At 42.0% G+C, this 17,337-nt stretch overlaps 1 protein-coding gene across 6 annotated transcripts in view; it reads right to left on the bottom strand.

Moving 5' to 3' along the window:
- The window catches only part of dnaaf11 (dynein axonemal assembly factor 11), a 33,083-nt gene that overhangs the window by 12,552 nt on the left and 3,194 nt on the right, over window positions 1-17,337 (bottom strand). For all 6 annotated transcript variants that reach the window (XR_009797713.1, XR_009797714.1, XM_061839109.1 and 3 more), the window contains 10 exons: window positions 16,699-16,866; window positions 16,535-16,612; window positions 15,490-15,662; window positions 14,259-14,458; window positions 12,511-12,663; window positions 9,471-9,548; window positions 9,321-9,386; window positions 9,086-9,155; window positions 7,416-7,511; window positions 7,231-7,313 (listed from right to left, as the gene is read on the bottom strand). Coding sequence is in view for 4 of the 6 variants with exons in the window: in XM_061839109.1 (XP_061695093.1) it covers window positions 7,231-7,313; window positions 7,416-7,511; window positions 9,086-9,155; window positions 9,321-9,386; window positions 9,471-9,548; window positions 12,511-12,663; window positions 14,259-14,458; window positions 15,490-15,662; window positions 16,535-16,612; window positions 16,699-16,866 (1,165 nt within the window). In the remaining 2 variants the exon portion in view is untranslated. The remainder of the gene's footprint in view (window positions 1-7,230; window positions 7,314-7,415; window positions 7,512-9,085; window positions 9,156-9,320; window positions 9,387-9,470; window positions 9,549-12,510; window positions 12,664-14,258; window positions 14,459-15,489; window positions 15,663-16,534; window positions 16,613-16,698; window positions 16,867-17,337) is intronic.

The following is a 17,337-nucleotide window of genomic DNA, read 5'->3' as shown; positions in this document are numbered from 1 at the left end:
CGGATTTGAACTGCATCAAAGGGGGAAAAAAATTATTTTTTTTACACTGTAGGTTGTATTCCAAGATTTTTCTTTGCATTTCCTTCAAAAGAGAACAAATCTAAATGAATCCATCTGAACCTGTGGGTGAGGCTGACAAAAAATGTTGAATCAAATCTAACTTAAACAAATAGTTGTAAGGATAAGGTGGCAAGACAGTAGCCATTTCTTTTCAACCAGCCACCCCAGGAACTTTTACCTCTTTGGAGCAAAACCTTCCTCTGGCCCATGTGTTTTGTCTTTCCATCCATCCATTTTTCATTCCGCTTATCCTCACAAGGATCATGACCGTGCTGCAGGCTATTCCAGGTAAATCTGGGCAAGAGGTTGAGTACAGCCGGAACCGGTCACCAGACAATTGCAGCGCACAAATTAACAAGCATTCGCACTCACATTCACACCTTAGAACAATTTAGAGTTTTTAGTTAACCAACCATGCATATTTTTGGGCTGTGGGAGGAAACTGTAGTACCTGGAGAAATCCCACACAGGCTTGGGGAGAACATGCGAACACCACACAGTGCAGGCCGATTTGGAACCCGGGACCTCAGAACTGTGAGGTAGATGTGCTACTCACTTAATCACTGTACCAAGTTTGTGTCTCCATCGCACTTACCATAATTTCTCAAAAATAATGTGGAAATCTTCCCCAAAATATTTTCAAAAGGTTAATAGAGCCCATTATATTTAGGTATGAATGAAAAATGAAAAATACAATCAAGTTATATCGTCGTATACAGGTACATAGAGTGGTTAAAAAAAGGTATGTATATACTGTACATTTCGATATGATATTCAATGTTTTATGTTACACATTTATATATATTACGGTAATGTGCGCCCTCAATCTGAGCTCTCTTTCCTCCTTGGCGGAGCTTCACATTTTATGATCGTTAGCGTAGCATATTTGTTGCTACTGCACCAAAGATCAGGAACGACTGTCCGTGAGTTTCTTTTAACTTAAACGAAGACAAAAAATATCTACTACAACAGCTAGTTGTGCAGCTGGTTTTAAAAGAAATGTGTCATCACTGACGCAAGAAACCTGGAAGCAGCGTGGCAGTCAAAACAACGAGAGCTCTATGGCTTCAGGTCGTTATCAAACCAATATGAGCTCAAACAACGTAGTAAGGAATGCTCGCGTTTTTAAAATGTGCCCATTATGCTCGTTTCTACGTAATTTGAGCTCACATTGTTTTGATAGCGACTAGACGCCGTAGGAAAGCTGCGAGAGATTGTAGTTGAATGGAGGGCGAGAGGCTGCACTGCTCAACCAAAACTCTTGGGATTCAAAACATATTTCCTCACAAATGCCACGGATGGCACAGAGGATGACATGCTGTGGGAGCAATACAAGATGCACCGGAGGTGGACCAAGTCATCAATGACAGTTTGACAGTGATGCACCAAAGGTAGCCATGATAGATATTTTTCAGATTGGAGATGAGTCAGATGCTTCTTTTGTAGTCTTGACTGTGGTGTGTAGAGGATAAACTGCACTATCCACAAACATTTGATGCACAAATATTCTAACAATTACAGGGACCAGGACAAGCGTGTCTTGTGGCCTGTCCCTAGTTTTATCTTACCGCGACATAAGCACATGCACAATGATTATTAATGATTGTTGCACAGACAGTTTTTTGAAAAACAATACAAGTACAAACCTAACAAAATATAAATACAGAGAAATTATGGTCTTAGTTCAGGGTATCTTAAGCAAAAGAGGCTGATGTTGCACATCACTGACACCCACTGGATCTAAGAAATACGGGCATAATCAACCTTTCAAGTTAATGTTTTATCTTATAGAGTTATTTAAGTTTTAAATATTTTTAGATCTTTAAAACCAAATGCTTTATTTATCCGGATGAGGCATTTGAGAACTGATTCCTCATTTCCAAGTCTTTGAGGCATCAAGTTTTGTTATATACAGGTACATATTATGGAATGGAAATATATTTATTCTAATTTATTGAGACGACATACCGAGATAATTTGTGCAACAGAAGCCTGCAGATGACTATAGAGTGATCTTCAGGCGTCTACATCTATCTGTCAGTCAGTCAGTCTATCTAAAGACTGAGGTTCAAATCTGACCTCGCCCTTATGGAGGTTGCAGGTTCTCTCCATGGCAGCATGGGATTTCTCCAGGTACTCCAGTTTCCTCCCAAATCCAAAAAACATACATGACAGGTTAAATGAAGACTCTAAAGTTCCCATAGATCTATACGTGACTCAGTAAACAATACAGTGAAGAAAAGAAGTATTTGAACACCCTGCTATATTGCAAGTTTTCCCACTTAGAAATCATGGAGGGGTCTGAAATTTTCATCGTAGGTCTATGTCCACTGGGAGAGAGATAATCGAAAAAGAAAAATCCAGAAATCACAATGTATGATTTTTTTTAACGATTTTTTTGTGTGATACAGCTGTAAATAAGTATTTGAACACCTGAGAAAACCAATGTTAATATTTCGTACAGTAGGCTTTGTTTGCAATTAGAGAGGTCAAACATTTCCTGTAGTTGTTCACCAGGTTTGTACACACTGCAGGAGGGATTTTGGCCCACTCCTCCACACAGATCTTCTCTAGACCAGACAGGTTTCTGGGCTGTCGCTGAGAAACACGGCATTTCAGCTCCTTCCAAAGATTTTCTATTGGGTTTAGGTCTGGAGACTGGTTAAGCCATGCCAGAACCTTGATATGCTTCTTACGGAGCCACTCCTTGGTTTTCCGTGCTGTGTGCTTCGGGTCATTGTCATGTTGAAAGACCAGCCACGACCCATCTTCAATGCTCTGACTAAGGGAAAGAGGTTGTTCCCCAAAATCTCACAATACATGGCTGCGGTCATCCTCTCCTTAATACAGTGCAGTCGTTCTGTCCCATGTGCAGAAAAACACCCCCAAAGCATGATGCTACCACCCCCCATGCTTCACAGTAGGGATGGTGTTCTTGGGATAGAACTCATCATGGTTAGTGGAATTATGACCAAATAGTTCAAATTTAATCTGACCACAAAACCTTCTCCCATGACTCTTCTGTTTATCCAAATGGTCAGTGGCAAACTTAAGACGGGCCTTAGATGGGCCTTGACATGGGCTGGTTTAAGCAGCGGAACCTTCCGTGCCATGCATGATTTCAAACCATGACGTCTTAGTGTATTACCAACAGTCACCTTGGAAACGGTGGTCCCAGCTCTTTTCAGGTCATTGACCAGTCCTGTCGTGTACTCCTGGGCTGAATCCTCACCTTTCCAAGGATCAATGAGACCCCGAGAGGTGATATCTTGCATGGGGCTCCACTCCGATTGAGATTGACCGTCATGTTTAGCTTCTTCCATTTTATAATGATTGCTCCAACAGTGGCCCTTTTTTCACCAAGCTGCTTGGCAATTTCTCTGTAACCCTTTCCAGTCATGTGGAGTTGTACAATTTTGTCTCTGGTGTCTTCGGACAGCTCTTTGGTCTTGGCCATGTTACAAGTTTGAGTCTTACTGATTGTATGGGGTGGACAGGTGTCTTTATGCAGCTAATGACCTTACACAAGTGCTTCTGATTCAGGATAATACATGGAGTGGAGGTGGACTTTTAAAGGCGGACGAACAGGTCTTTTGAGGGTCAGAATTCTAACTGATAGACAGGTGTTCAAATACTTATTTGCAGCTGTATCACACAAATAAATCATTAAAAAAAATCATACATTCTGATTTCTGGATTTTTCTTTTTAGATTATCTCTCTCACAGTGGACATGGACCTACGATGAAAAATTCAGACCCCTCAATGATTTCTAAGTGGGAGAACTTGCAATATAGCAGAGTGTTCAAATACTTATTTTCTTCACTGTAAGGGCAATTTAGAGTCTCTAATTTATGCATGTTTTTGGGATGGGGGAAGAAACTGAGTTCCTGGAGAAAACCTTTGCAGACGGGGAGAAAATGCAGACTCCACACAGGGTGTTCAAATACTTGTTTTCTTCACTGTATTACTGGTAGTTGTTCTTCGCAGAGGATAAAGAATGTCTGCCTTTTCGTATTGTTATGTCTTGGTACATTTGCTGATGCACTATTTGTGTTCAAATGTCTGTTGATAAAAGCGTAACACCACTAACCCAAGTACGCCATTTTGCATAGCGTTTAAGCACTACGGTAGTGGAAACCAAAGTTTTGTAATTATTTTAAATGAGCGACATGTGATGGATTGGAGTCAATGCACGCATTTCTACTGCATTTGGGGTACAGTGGCGTGCTAACTTCCGGTTGGCAATCAAATGCATGTAGTGACAATGTGGGAAATGTGTTGAAACTCAAAACCAAGTTGACACTGAACATAACAGAAGACTGCAGTGTTGGCTGGAGGACATAAAACTACGTATTTGATTTTAAAAGGAGAAATTTCAGCTTTGAAAAGTACCAGCACTGAACTATTGAATGTACTTAGTACACAACCCAACGCTAGCACACATTTAAAGAATGATGTTATTTCCACACCAGATGGAGTCCCAGTGTCATGTAACGGAATATGGAAAATGGAAACTCGTATGCTACATAATCCTTCTACCAGAAACACTAATTTGTCGTTGTGCATATGGTCCACTCTGTTTGTTTTGTTTAGTTTGGCATCAAACTAGGAGTGAAATGAAGTGTATTAATCCTACATTTGACCACTAGATGATAAAGAATGAGAACCTTAGTTTGTGCGTGCTACCAAAGTGTTTCATGTTACCCTGAACTGTGAACTCTTGCAGTAGCTGCCAGTCGTGATGTAATCATGATGTCATATGAGAGCATTCAAGCCCTGTCGCACCCGGAGGTCAGCCTAATGGCGTCAACCAGAAATAAATCAGCTGTCATCTTTTTAGATCAAATGTTTCATAAAAGCTACTGGTCAACAGAGGGCAGCAGGGGGAGCAACAGGGGGGACGCTTAGCTGAAGGACAACAAGCCATCCCGCTCGTAAAATGCTGATGATGGCACGGCGATGATGACAACGCAGGAAACCAGCGTGTTTCATATACAGTGAACCCTCATTATTATAATTAGGGACCGAGTCCTGGTGCAAATAGCAAAAAACTAAAAACAAAAAACTCATTCATCCTCCAAGGTGCTTATTCTCACAAGGGTCGCAGGAATATATAAATATATGAATAGTACATATTTTGTGACCAGGAAAATATACCCAAACAAGGTTATCCATGCATTTTACATTATGAGAGACTTTATAGTCAAAAGTGTGGCGAGAAGGTTGGTTAAGTGATCTCGCTCTGGTAATTCGGGTCAGACATTGGTGAGCAAGTTCAAGTAACTGAATGAGGATTTGGAAAGAATTGTGCGACAGCAAGGAGAACTGGTGAATGGACACATGGACAGAAATAAAAAAGCATGAAACTGGGTAATATATCAAGAAACTCGATTTTTTTAAATGATCAATATGGACAAAAGGGGAGCAACGATTTTATTTTCTATACTTTTCACTCCTCCGTGAGACTTCAGACAACATGGAGGAGAAGATGCTAGTGACTGGAGAGCCATAAATAGACCCACAAAAAGGGTACCAGGGTGGCATCGACTGCCGGTGTGTGTTGTTGCATACTTGCCCATTAAAGCTGATTCTGTTTACCATTTGGAAACAACCGTATTCTGCAAAACATCTATAAAAGATTTTGTGACGAAGACAAGAATATCATGTAAAATCACCTGAAGATGAAGCACATTTCCGGGTGCCACACATGTATTACGTGAAAGAAAGCCATGACTCGGTGGCAGTCCTCTAATGTAAACAAAACAATGCTTGCTGTCTGGCTAACTGATATTTACAGTTTGGTTTGCCGGTGTGGCATTCTCAAAAATCGGTCTTGCATTTCTTTTTTTAGTCACTTAATTTACAGATCATGATATCAGAATAATTCCAAATGACATGTTTCTTTTTAACGACTTTTTAATTTCCAGCTGACTAGCCATCTTTAAGTGCTTTACTGCCACCTAAGGGTTAAAACGTGAAGACATACAACAGAGCAAAACCCCATGAAATTCATTCATTCATTTTCCGTGCCGCTTATCCTCACAAGGGTCGCGGTAGTGCTGGTGCCTATCCCAGTTGTCATCAGGGAGGAGGCAGGGTACACCCCGAACTGGTCGCCAGACACATGGAGACTGACAACAGTCGCACTCACAATCGCACCTTAGGCCAATTTAGAAGTCCCAAATTAATGCATCATTTTGGGGATATGGGAGGAAACCCGAGTGCCCGGAGAAAAGCCACACAGGCACGTTGAGAACACTCCACACGGTCTGGATTTGAACCCTGTACCTCAGAACTGTGAGGTCAATGATCAAACTAGTTGCTCCACTGTCCTCCCAGAAATACATTAAAATAACAAATATTGAAACCTCAATTTATTATTTATACATTTATAAACATAGATACAATAACTATCGATTCATATCTAATATCAACACAAGGGGAAAAACAAATCATATCAAATTTACACCATATTGCCCAGCACTAGCCAAGACCAGTCCTGTCCAGACCAAACCTGTCAAAACAATCAAAACAGGAACGTGCTTCCCGTCACAAACACCACACTGCAGCGTGTGAGTTTTGCTGTATTGACCATGTTTGGCTATATGTATTCATGTGAGCAGTCATTCCCACATCTAAAAAAACATTACGACCAACCTATGATCACAATTCACACCTCACCACGTACTGTGTCAACCAGACTACAAGGTCATCTGCAAAACAGTACAGCACGAGAAGTCACATAAATGGTGAGAATTATTTGTTTTATTATCAGTTAGCTTCAGTATAAAAAAAAACTACGTTCAGAGACTCATGATATTCTAAAACTAAATATTGTAAAACTCTTATTTAAAAATGCATGCTTTTTGTCGTATTTGGTGTTGAATATTATTTGGCTCTTACAGAAATACCTTTAAAAATATGTGTATTTCAAGGCTTGCTTAGCCAAAGAGGTCCCCAACTCCTGGTTTTAACCTTTGTTTCCCAACTTTTATTGAGCCAGAATCTCACAGAACACAACCACTTACCTACTTATTTACATGGGTAGTTGATGTGTTTGTTTGATTATACCTTATACCTCGTCAATGTGGGCCTGTAAATGTTTTTGGGGAGATTTTCCCATCTCCTGAATGAATTTTGGGGTTACTGAGGAGCCTGTGAGGGTTTACCTCTTGTCAGACAAGCTGGAGTGGAGGCGGCGGTCATCTTTGGATGGACGTGCAGCTTTTTTCGCCTTGATTTCACCTTGAGCCTTTGAAACAACATGTTACATTGATGTCAGCTCCGTTTGGGCTAATAATTAAGAATCATCATCCCTCGTGAAAAGCCAAAGTGTACATTGGCGTGCACGTACCCTGGGCATGTGGAGCAACAAGTGTCCCGTGGTCTGTGACCTCTGAGCAGTTGAGCTATCAGGCTTGACCTCAGCTGGCAGAACCAGCTGAAATATCTGCACATTCATTATTTGATTGTTAAAAAGAAGCATGTTACTCGTGACTGGACATTTTTTATAAGGCCTGTTCCACAAGTTCTCAACGGGACCACCACCCTTCAGCCAACAGGACGTAAGTGAGGTTCAAGGGAACTACATAAAATTTGTGACCCGCAGAAATCACCCCACCAGGCTGACCCTCCCTGTAAAATAAGACTCCCTCCAGCGTGGACTTCAATTTGCTCGTTGGCATTAAAATATGGCGACCAATGAGAGAAGAGCAATTTATGAGCGCTTTAGTCAGGCCGGAAGGTCGCTGGGAGGGGCCGAGGTGGACTGAACCGCCAACGTGTCTTCCGAGGAAGTGTGTGGGGCTGACCTCCTGTGGGACCCCTCTGTCAATGTGGTCTGTCCGATCTGCTGACTTGGCAAAAGTGTACTCTGACACAGCTTTTGCAGTGGGCTATCACCGAATTTGGAGAATCACGCTTTTCCCTGTCAATTTCTGATGTGATGCAACAACAACAGGGAATATAATCACCATGACGACAGCAATGCTATTGTGGTAACAAACACCATGACAACAGTGATGTTACTGGAATATGATCTCCATGACGACAGCGTTGATACTGTATTGACTAGCTCCATCGAAGCAGTGCTCCTACTATAGTAGTGGTAACTGTCAAAATGGCAACGGTGACACCTGAAATGTCTGAATTTCCTTGAAGACAGTGATTCTACTGGAGTAATTCACCTCCATGACGACAATGATGATATTTTGGTAATCATTGCCATGACAACAATGAGTCTGCTGTGTTTAACACTCTCCATGGCGCAACTGAGGTAACTTTATCTCCAAATATCCTAATGTTATGAAGATTAGTCATGCATCAAAAAGAAAATGATTGCCCCAATCGAAAATGAGGCTGCCTGGGCCAAAAAACTAAACACTAAAAGATGTTTCTGCAGCAATTATTAGCAATAGGCATTCATGGCTAGACTTCAGCGATCCCAACCTACAGAAATTATTTTCTAGAATTTCCAAACTTTTGAAATTATGTCAAGAACGCAGTCAATCCATTCATGAACTGAGCCGCTTAACCTCACAAGGGTCGCAGGAGTGCTGGAGCCTATCCCGCTGTCTTCTGGCAGGAGGCGGAGAACATTCTCAACTGATTGCCAGCCAATCGCAGGATGTACACCAGGAAGTATTAATTCATTTCCTGTTTCAGGTTGCATTGGTTGTGTGTTGCTGTGCATCGTTTTCTCTCCAGGCACTTCCTAATCTGCTTTTTGTGCTGTTCAAAGTTGGTTACACCCTGCTATAATTAAATTACTGTTCGCCCTCCCTTCGTCATAACAATACTTGTCATGAAAGCGATGAGGAGTGGCTTGTGCTGTATTGTCACTGGATATGAAGCGAACGTATCCCTTCGCGACTCTTTAGCTAGCCAACTGTAACTTAGGTGGGGCAGTCGTATTTCCCCATAGTACCCGTACAGCTGAAAGCACACATCAAAGGCACTTTAATGCCATTTTCAGCTGAAAATTTTCAGCGCATTGAAGATACAGATGGCTTGGTCCACACATACCTTTCCTTTGACGGAGACTTTGACATATGTTGGCTGCACATCCACGTCGATCAAAGAGGTGTCCATGTGTCTGTGAGGTGCGGGGGATGCGTCGGGCAAATGGGGGGAGGGGGGTAGTCACAAGGTGATATCTTCACTTTTACTACTAACATTCTTCAACTGAGGAACCTACAGTAACTCCTCTTTAGTTGTTTAGCGCTAGTTGATAACTCTGTGTGCATGTGTGTGTGTTTACCTGTACACTGGCAAATCTAAGACAATCCTGTTGTTGTTGTCATCTTCCGTCAGAGAGAAGTCCAGTCTGCCAAGGCAGTAGCGTTCATTAATCAACATCAAACGTTACGTGATACGGCGCCCGTGTGTGTGTACATGCACGTGGTCATACTTGGGCTCATTGACATTCAGGACTCGTCCATCAGCAGTTATCAGAGTTCTCGGGGGCTTCACTTTCCTCTCGTTACCTCTGCAGGGACACACAACACCATCAGCTGAGCTCTTTATGAGTATGTGTTTGTGTGTGTGGAACTGGGAGTGCGTGTGTGCCACACGAGCATCATCTATGAAATATTCTCATGAAGGTCCTGCCTGGGTGAGGGGTTGGTCCTTCACCCCTCAGACCACTTAAGATTAGTACCAGTACAGTCATCTGTCAATCACATACACACATACACACCTAGATGCATGCAAAAATATATAGTCACGCACACACATTTAGCCATGAAAAAGATAATAGTACATCAGATTTTTCTTCATCTCTGCTCACTGTACTCATAGCAGGCATGGTGGAAAACTCTTCAAGGAGCATACTCTTGAGTTTAAGGTGAAGGGCTGTCCAGCGGTCAAGGCCACACCAGCGTCTCATCACAATTATTTGTCACCATGACCGGTCACGGTGAGAGGTCACTGCGGACTGGTCGTCCCGAGTTAAAGTAGTGTTGAGTCGAGGTACTTCCTGGCCTAATGCTCCCATTGAGGCCTCGACAGACTGCACGGGATCTCATCAGATCTCAACAGACAACAGTGGATCAAAGTTAACCACCCGATCATGTTTAACTAAAATGGATCAGAGTTTCATAAATGGTTAATGGACTACCCTTAAAAAGTGCTTTATCAATACGACCATTGTGCCGAAAGCGCTTTACAAAGCCTCACATTCACCTTCTCACACAACCTTTCGTACACCAATGGGTTGCTTCCATTAAAGGCACTGCTAGGCCCAGCGGGAGCAAATTAGGGTTCTGTGTCTTGCCCAAGGACACCTTGATATGTGAACAGTGGGAGCCGGGATTCGAACCAGTGAACAGGGAAGTAATTTTTCAGAGTCCCATTTTTATGAAACATTGTAAAAACAGAAAAAAGTGCCACCAAGTTATCTCTGCTTTGTGAGCCTATGTTCTGTTACATAAATGGCATCAAATGAAGTGAAATTCAAGATAATTTCTTCAGGCAGGTTTTGTTTTGTTTTATTTAAAAAAAATACACTTATAATTGATTCAGTTAGCGCAATAATGTTGGGTAATATATGTGAATTTGCACATTCCCATTTCATAATTTTAATGAGAGAGGGAACTGGTGCTTTTGATGATGTCACGGCTGCACCACATGGACAGTTTCTCATCAGCAGGTTCTCCCCAGAGCACTGGGGGCTGCTCAAGGGGAGGAGGTACTTACATTGAGAAATGTCATAACGAAACCCAAGAGAAACGTGCACCTCATCATTACTTGTTTTCCTTTCATTAATTAACTTTGGAGGGTAGATCTTCTGATGTAAGGCCGGATGACCTTGGGCAAGAAGTGGTGTTTATCCTGGATTAGTCAGCAGTCAGTATCACGGTACATATTGACAAACAAGCGGGATCAAAGGTCTCGGGCATTCACTGTTGGTTCTCAGCCTTGCCGCTTGTATGCAGTGATTTCTCCACATTCTTTGAACTTTTTGATGAAATTATGGACCATAGATGATAAAACCCTAAATTCCTTGTAATTGTACATTGAGGAATATTGCCCTGAAAGTGTTTCACTATTTTCTCACGCACTTGTTCACCAAGAGGAGAACCTCTTGATGAACAGCTTTGCTTGTAAATGACTTCTAGCAATTCAGGGAATCTACTTTTATACCCAAGTGTTCCCAATAAGCCTGCTCACCTATGAGATGTTCAAAATAGGTATTTGATGAACATTCCTCAACTTTCTGTCTTTTCTGCCACCTGTTGCAGCTTTTTTGGAACATGTTACTGCCATAAAATTTAAGGTTAATGACCATTTGCTAAAAACAAAGTTTATCAGCAATTAAATATATTGTCTTTGTAGTGTTCAATTAAATATAGGTTGAACATGGTTTGCAAATTATTGTATTCTGTTTTTGGCGACATGGTGGATCAGCTGGTAAAGCATTGGCCTCACAGTTCTGAGGTCCCGGGTTCAATACCGGACCCGCCTGTGTGGAGTGTGCATGTTCTCTCCCTGCCTGCGTGGGTTTTCTCCGGGCACTCTGGTTTCCTCCCACATTCCAAAAACATGCAACATCAATTAGGCACTCTATATTGCCCCAAGGTGTTTGTGTTTCAGTTTTATTCGTCTACAAGAGTGGCAGAGTCCAATGAAGTGGTGAGGGATGCCCTGGCCTGAAAATCTCTCTTTCCTTTCAATACACACAAACCACAAACCAAGGCCTTTGTTTACAACATAAATAATGACATAGTATTTCATGGAATATTCTTTTTCAAACAGAATGATTATCTAGTATTGACACCAAAAATTACACAGGTGAAAAGGTTCCCCAGCAGTTGAGTTCCTTATCATCAGGATAGTCTTTCAGAAGCCCCCCGGGACTTTTGAGGGGCGGCTGTGCTGATCTATCCTGATTGGTTGAACACAGTCCATTTCTGTGACCCTTGAGGTGCAATGGAATTACAAACCAACCTCGTTTCTCAAATGAATTGTAGTTGTTTTCCTTAATTTACCTTTGAAATCTGTTCTTCTTCGAGACTTTCTAAATGGCTGTATTCACTATGGCCAATTAATTGTGCAATGGATCTGATTGGTTTTTAATCTTCACTCCTCTTACTATCCATCCATCTTACTTTGCCACTTATCTCTTCCCTCATCCGAAACACATGCAACATTAACTGGACACTCAAAATTGCCCCTATGTGTAATTGTGAATGCAGGTGTTTGTCTCCATGTCCCCTGCGATTGGCTGGCAACCAGTTCAGGGTGTACCCCGCCCCCTGCCCGTTGACAGCTGGGATAGCCTCCAGCACGACCCTTGTGAGGATAAGCGGCAAAGAAGATGGATGGATGATGGATGTATTCTGTTTTTATTTAGGTTTATTACAATGTCCTAACTTATTGGGTTTTTAACTTAACTCAAAAACTCAACTTAACTCAAAAATATTATTCAACAGTTTGAGGAGATGACTCACTTCTCCTTGGCCCTTCTTTTGGCCTCCAGGTGGCGGTGAGCCTCTAGGCGTGATTCTGGGGTAAAGGGACAAGGCGTGTGCCAAAATTCTTTTTCCCGTCGCTCTTCATCCGACTCTGTCGCATCCTCCTGCTTGTCCTCTAAGTCAGACGCACTGAATAGACAGAAACACAGTGATGATGTGCAATCAAAAATAAAAACCAAACCTTAAAATGCCTGTAAAGGGATTAAAAAAAATCTCTTTTTTTTTTTTAACAAAACAAGAGATGGCCGGGATGGTAGAGGACTTGTTAACACGTCTGCTTCACAGTTCTGAAAACTTTGGATCAAATCCGCCCTTGCTTGTATGGAGTTTACATGTTGTTGCCCTGCCTCCCCCAAATGTGTGGAAGATAGTTTAATAGAAGACTGACTTGTACGCAGGTGCAAATGAGTGTTTGTCTTCATATGCCCTGCGATTGACTGGCGACCAGTTCAGGGTGCCCCCCCCACCTCTTACCCAAAGATAGATGGGATAGGATCCAGCATGTCCGGGACCCTACCGAGCATAAGTGAAACAAACATAAAATGAAAGAATGAAAACAATCTTTTAAGATTTGAAAAATCCTGATGTGTAAAGGATTAGAACTTTCATCTTGTCTTCCACTTTGTCCTTATGTGTGTAGGGCATAGGTAGACTTTGTGAGATTGATGATTTATGAAAAACATGGTTCCATTGTAATGTTTTCATGGTCCATTGTAATGTTTTCATGGACTCCAGGAGGCACCCTTTGGCAGAGCTTTCTCTTACGCTTTCCAATTTTCCTGTGTCAAACGTGGAGACCTTCAAGTGCCAAAGAATTACAGTCTCACATAGACCTGCAGGGGAGATCAACATCAACTAAGTCCTAAAAAAGCCCCAGCAGAGGACTTTCTATAGCCTTTGAGGAAGCATTGCCTGTCTCAGGAGCTGTTGAGGCAGTTCTACACAGCAGTCATCAAATCTGTCCTGCGTTCATCCAACACAGTCTGGGACAAAAAAGAACAAACTCCGACTGCAACTTTTGCTTAATTATGTTCGGGTCTTTTGTCTTGCACAACTTTGGCCTTTTTATACAATGCATTAAAAAAAACACCTGTCCAAGGTTTGTTTGTGCCTCTTTTTGACTGTTTTTGAAAGTTGTAAGGTAGTTGTCATTACATAGCACCAAAGCACGACCAGTTGCAACTTTTTCCGGATGGTTCTTCACCACAAAGTCCGAAACTTTCTCCCATGATACCAAAACGTCCTTTATCTCTGTGGTAGAGATAACCTCCTCCCCTGTCTCCTCATTGGAACTCTAACTCCGCACCTCTTCTGCTGATGAATCTGTCGCTCCTTTAATTCTTCCATCGTGAGCTACTCTTCAACTCCGTAGCTTCAAAATAATTTTCACGCCTTTGACTGGCGTTATTGACTTGATTACTCCTGCTTGGGAATCACACATATTGTAAATATGCAATAGCACTGACATCATTGAGTCATGACTCAACTATAAAGTCCACTGAAAACAAGTCCCTATTTCCCATTTTGGGCACCACTCATTCCCTACTCACAAAAATCACGAAAGAGAGTATTTCAGTGGCTATTTTAAGGAACTACCTAGGTCCACAATGTAACTATCCTATATAATCTTATATGAAGATTAGGTAATAGGAAATGAGTGTATGAGTCCCACCTTTACATTCACTATTTAACAAAATCCATCACTGGTATAACGTGACTCCTACCCACTTCCTCCTTCCCCATCCTGACTTCTTGCCCGATCTGCAGCCTGCTTCTTGTTGGCCTCCTCCTTTTCCTCTTCCTTCTCCTGGGTGTTCTTCCTCAGGTATTGTTCCTCCTGCTCCATAACAGACCTCTTCAGCTCCTCCAGGCCCTGATTGGCGGTGATGCGCTCAGACCGTGTTATCTCGGTGCCGTCGAGACACTGAACACAGAGAAGCAGGAAGGAGATTTGAAATTCTCCTTTCGAATCCTAACCTTTGTTTGAAACGCTAACCTTGTCCATCCATCCATTCTCAATACGGCACATTGTGTTCAGGGTCGTGGTGTGCTGGAGCCTAACCCCATGGATTTTGGGCAAAAAGCAGGCTACACCCTGAACTGGTCAGTTGCAGGGCACATGTAGACATGGACAACCAGTTGCACTCACACCCTGACCTTGTTTAAAACCCAGATTTGAAATCCTAACCCTGTTTAAAACCTTAGTTGGAAACCCTAGCCCTTGTTTGAAACCCTAACTCATGTTTGAAACCTTCATTTGAAAAGCCCCTTTAAAACCTTAACCTAGGATTTAAACCCTAGTTTTAAAATCTAGCAATGGCAAAAAACCCTATTTTGAAACACTGGCTGTAACTCAGGCCCTTAATATGAAACCCTAACTTTTGTTTGAAAGAGTAATATCCATTTGTAACCACAATTGGTCACTGTAAAAACGAGGGTAACTTTTAAACTTTGTTTGAGAAACTTATCCAGGTTGAAGACCCCAATTTACCCAATTTGCCCCTGGTTTGAAACCTTGAACATAATTTGAAATACTAACTAATTTGGCCCCTAAATTTGAAATCCGAATCATCTTTTGCAACCTTAACTAAATTGAAACACTAATTCAGGCTTGAAACCCATACCTTAAAAAACAACAGTGTTTTAAAATCTTATTTTGAAACCTTAACCCTTGTTCCAAACCCAAATGTCTTGAAACCCTAACTCTTACCCAAATGTCGAACCCCAATTTGAAATATTAACCCTGGTTTCAAACCTATACTTTAAAACCCTAAACTTTCTTTCAAACACTAACCTAACAATGTCTTGAAACTGTAATTAGAAACTCTAACTGTGTCTCAAAACCTTCATTGAAAACCCAAAACATACCTTCAAACCATAATCCAGGACTGAAACCACATCTTAGAACTCTACTCCAAGGTATATTCCCTAGACTTTGTGTGTGTTGTGCGATACCTTGAGTTGCGGCAGCGTCGCTACGACGTATTTCCGGTATCCTTCAAACAGCGTACAGGGGTTCCCCACCAGGAAGAGTTGACGCAAGTGGATGTTTTGTGTCAGGGTCTCAACGCTGCTCAATCGCCCCACAAAATTGACAGTCAGGTCCAACTTTTGGAGATTCTCGCAGCCTACAAAAACATAGACCATTAGGGTTTCCAGTTACTTTACAAGAAGAGCAACTAGATGTGTTTATTTTGCAAGTTATAGGTATACTGTCCATACTCTGTTCGAGTGTTAGGTGCTTAAACTTGTCCATCTTCCAAAGTGTTGGGGTTTGTTGACGTAAATACAAAGGGATAGAACACTGCCATCTAATGCCATCTGTTCATCATTACACTTGAATTTGTCTTCCACGCCAGCCCTTACCTGATGAATATATTCATCTTTGGCTGTCAACAGTTAGATTTCAGTGATCCATCCATCCATTTTCTTTGCCACTTATCTTCACGAGGGTCACGGGGAGTGCTGGAGCATATCCCAGCTGTCAACGGGCAGGAGGCAGGGTACACCCTGAATTGGTTGCCAGCCAATCGCAACGTACATAAAGACAAACAGCCGCACTCACAATCACACTTAGGGGCAATTTAGAGGGTCCAATTAATGTTTCATGTTTTGTGGATGTGGGAGGAAACCGGAGTGCCCGGAGAAAACCCATGCAGGCACGGGGAGAACATACAAACTCCACACAGGCAGGGCCGGGATCGAACCCAGGTCCTCTTCATAACTATGAGGCCAACGCTTTACCAGCTGCTCCACCGTTCTGCCTAGATTTCAGTTAATTAAAGTTAATTTATCTTCCCCCAAATATCTAATTGACATTTGTGTTGTAAGGCGGGTCATGGGATTTTACTTTTTCTCGTGTAAAGTACAGTATATAACTTTGCTCAACAAAGGCTGCTTTAGTCATCTTGTTTGTCGTTGATTTTATTAGCATGTTGACTTGGGAAGCCTCTCGCAGGTGACGCACGCTTGAACACATACACAAAAAACTCAAACTGACCTTCCAGGTTTTCAATGACTAGTATGTTGTTCAAGGCCAGGTTCAAGTACTCCAGCTTCTTGAGGCGTCCTACGTTCTCTACCAGGGGAGAAAATACAGCAAACACTTGTTTTTGGCCTTCTACCGTGCCGACCACACATGCATGCACACAAACCAAATCTCACCAATCCGTGGTATGAGGTTGTTCTGTAAGTAGAGGATTTTCAGATCCCTGCACCAACGCTCAATGTGCTCAATTCTCTCAATGTCCTGTTGGTGGAGGGAGACCTCCTCCAGGGAGAATATCTCACACTCATTGTGCTCGGCACGACGCCGGATCAGATCTTCTGTGACTACACCCAGACAAACACGTGGACACACACACACACACACACACAAATAACAATGACTAGTTAGTGGTAAACTACAAAGTAATTTCGATCAGTAAGCCAGCTAGTTGGTTGACGAAAAAGTCACTGAGATAGTAAGTTGGTTAGTCAATCGGTTAAGTCAATACGCTGGTTCATACAGTGCCCTCCAGAAGTATTGGCACCCCTGGTTAAGATGTGTTTTTTAGGTTCTAATATTTTTTTTCTCTAAATAATACGGGACCTTAATGGAAAAAAAATCCAACCTTCAATACAAGTACATTTATTCAGTGGGGAAAAAATCCCACATAAAGAAATAATTATTTGACATCAAATAATGTGTGTCACAATTATTAGCACCCCTGGTGTTAATACTTTGTACAACCCCCTTTTCCCAACAAAACAGCACCTAATCTTCTCCTATAATGTTTCACAAGATGGGAAAAGACAGAAAGA

The sequence above is a fragment of the Syngnathoides biaculeatus genome, chromosome 13, assembly GCF_019802595.1.
Source record: "Syngnathoides biaculeatus isolate LvHL_M chromosome 13, ASM1980259v1, whole genome shotgun sequence".
NCBI lineage: Eukaryota > Metazoa > Chordata > Actinopteri > Syngnathiformes > Syngnathidae > Syngnathoides > Syngnathoides biaculeatus.
Note: the sequence above shows the minus strand (reverse complement) of the source record. Positions and strands in the feature narration are given on the sequence as shown.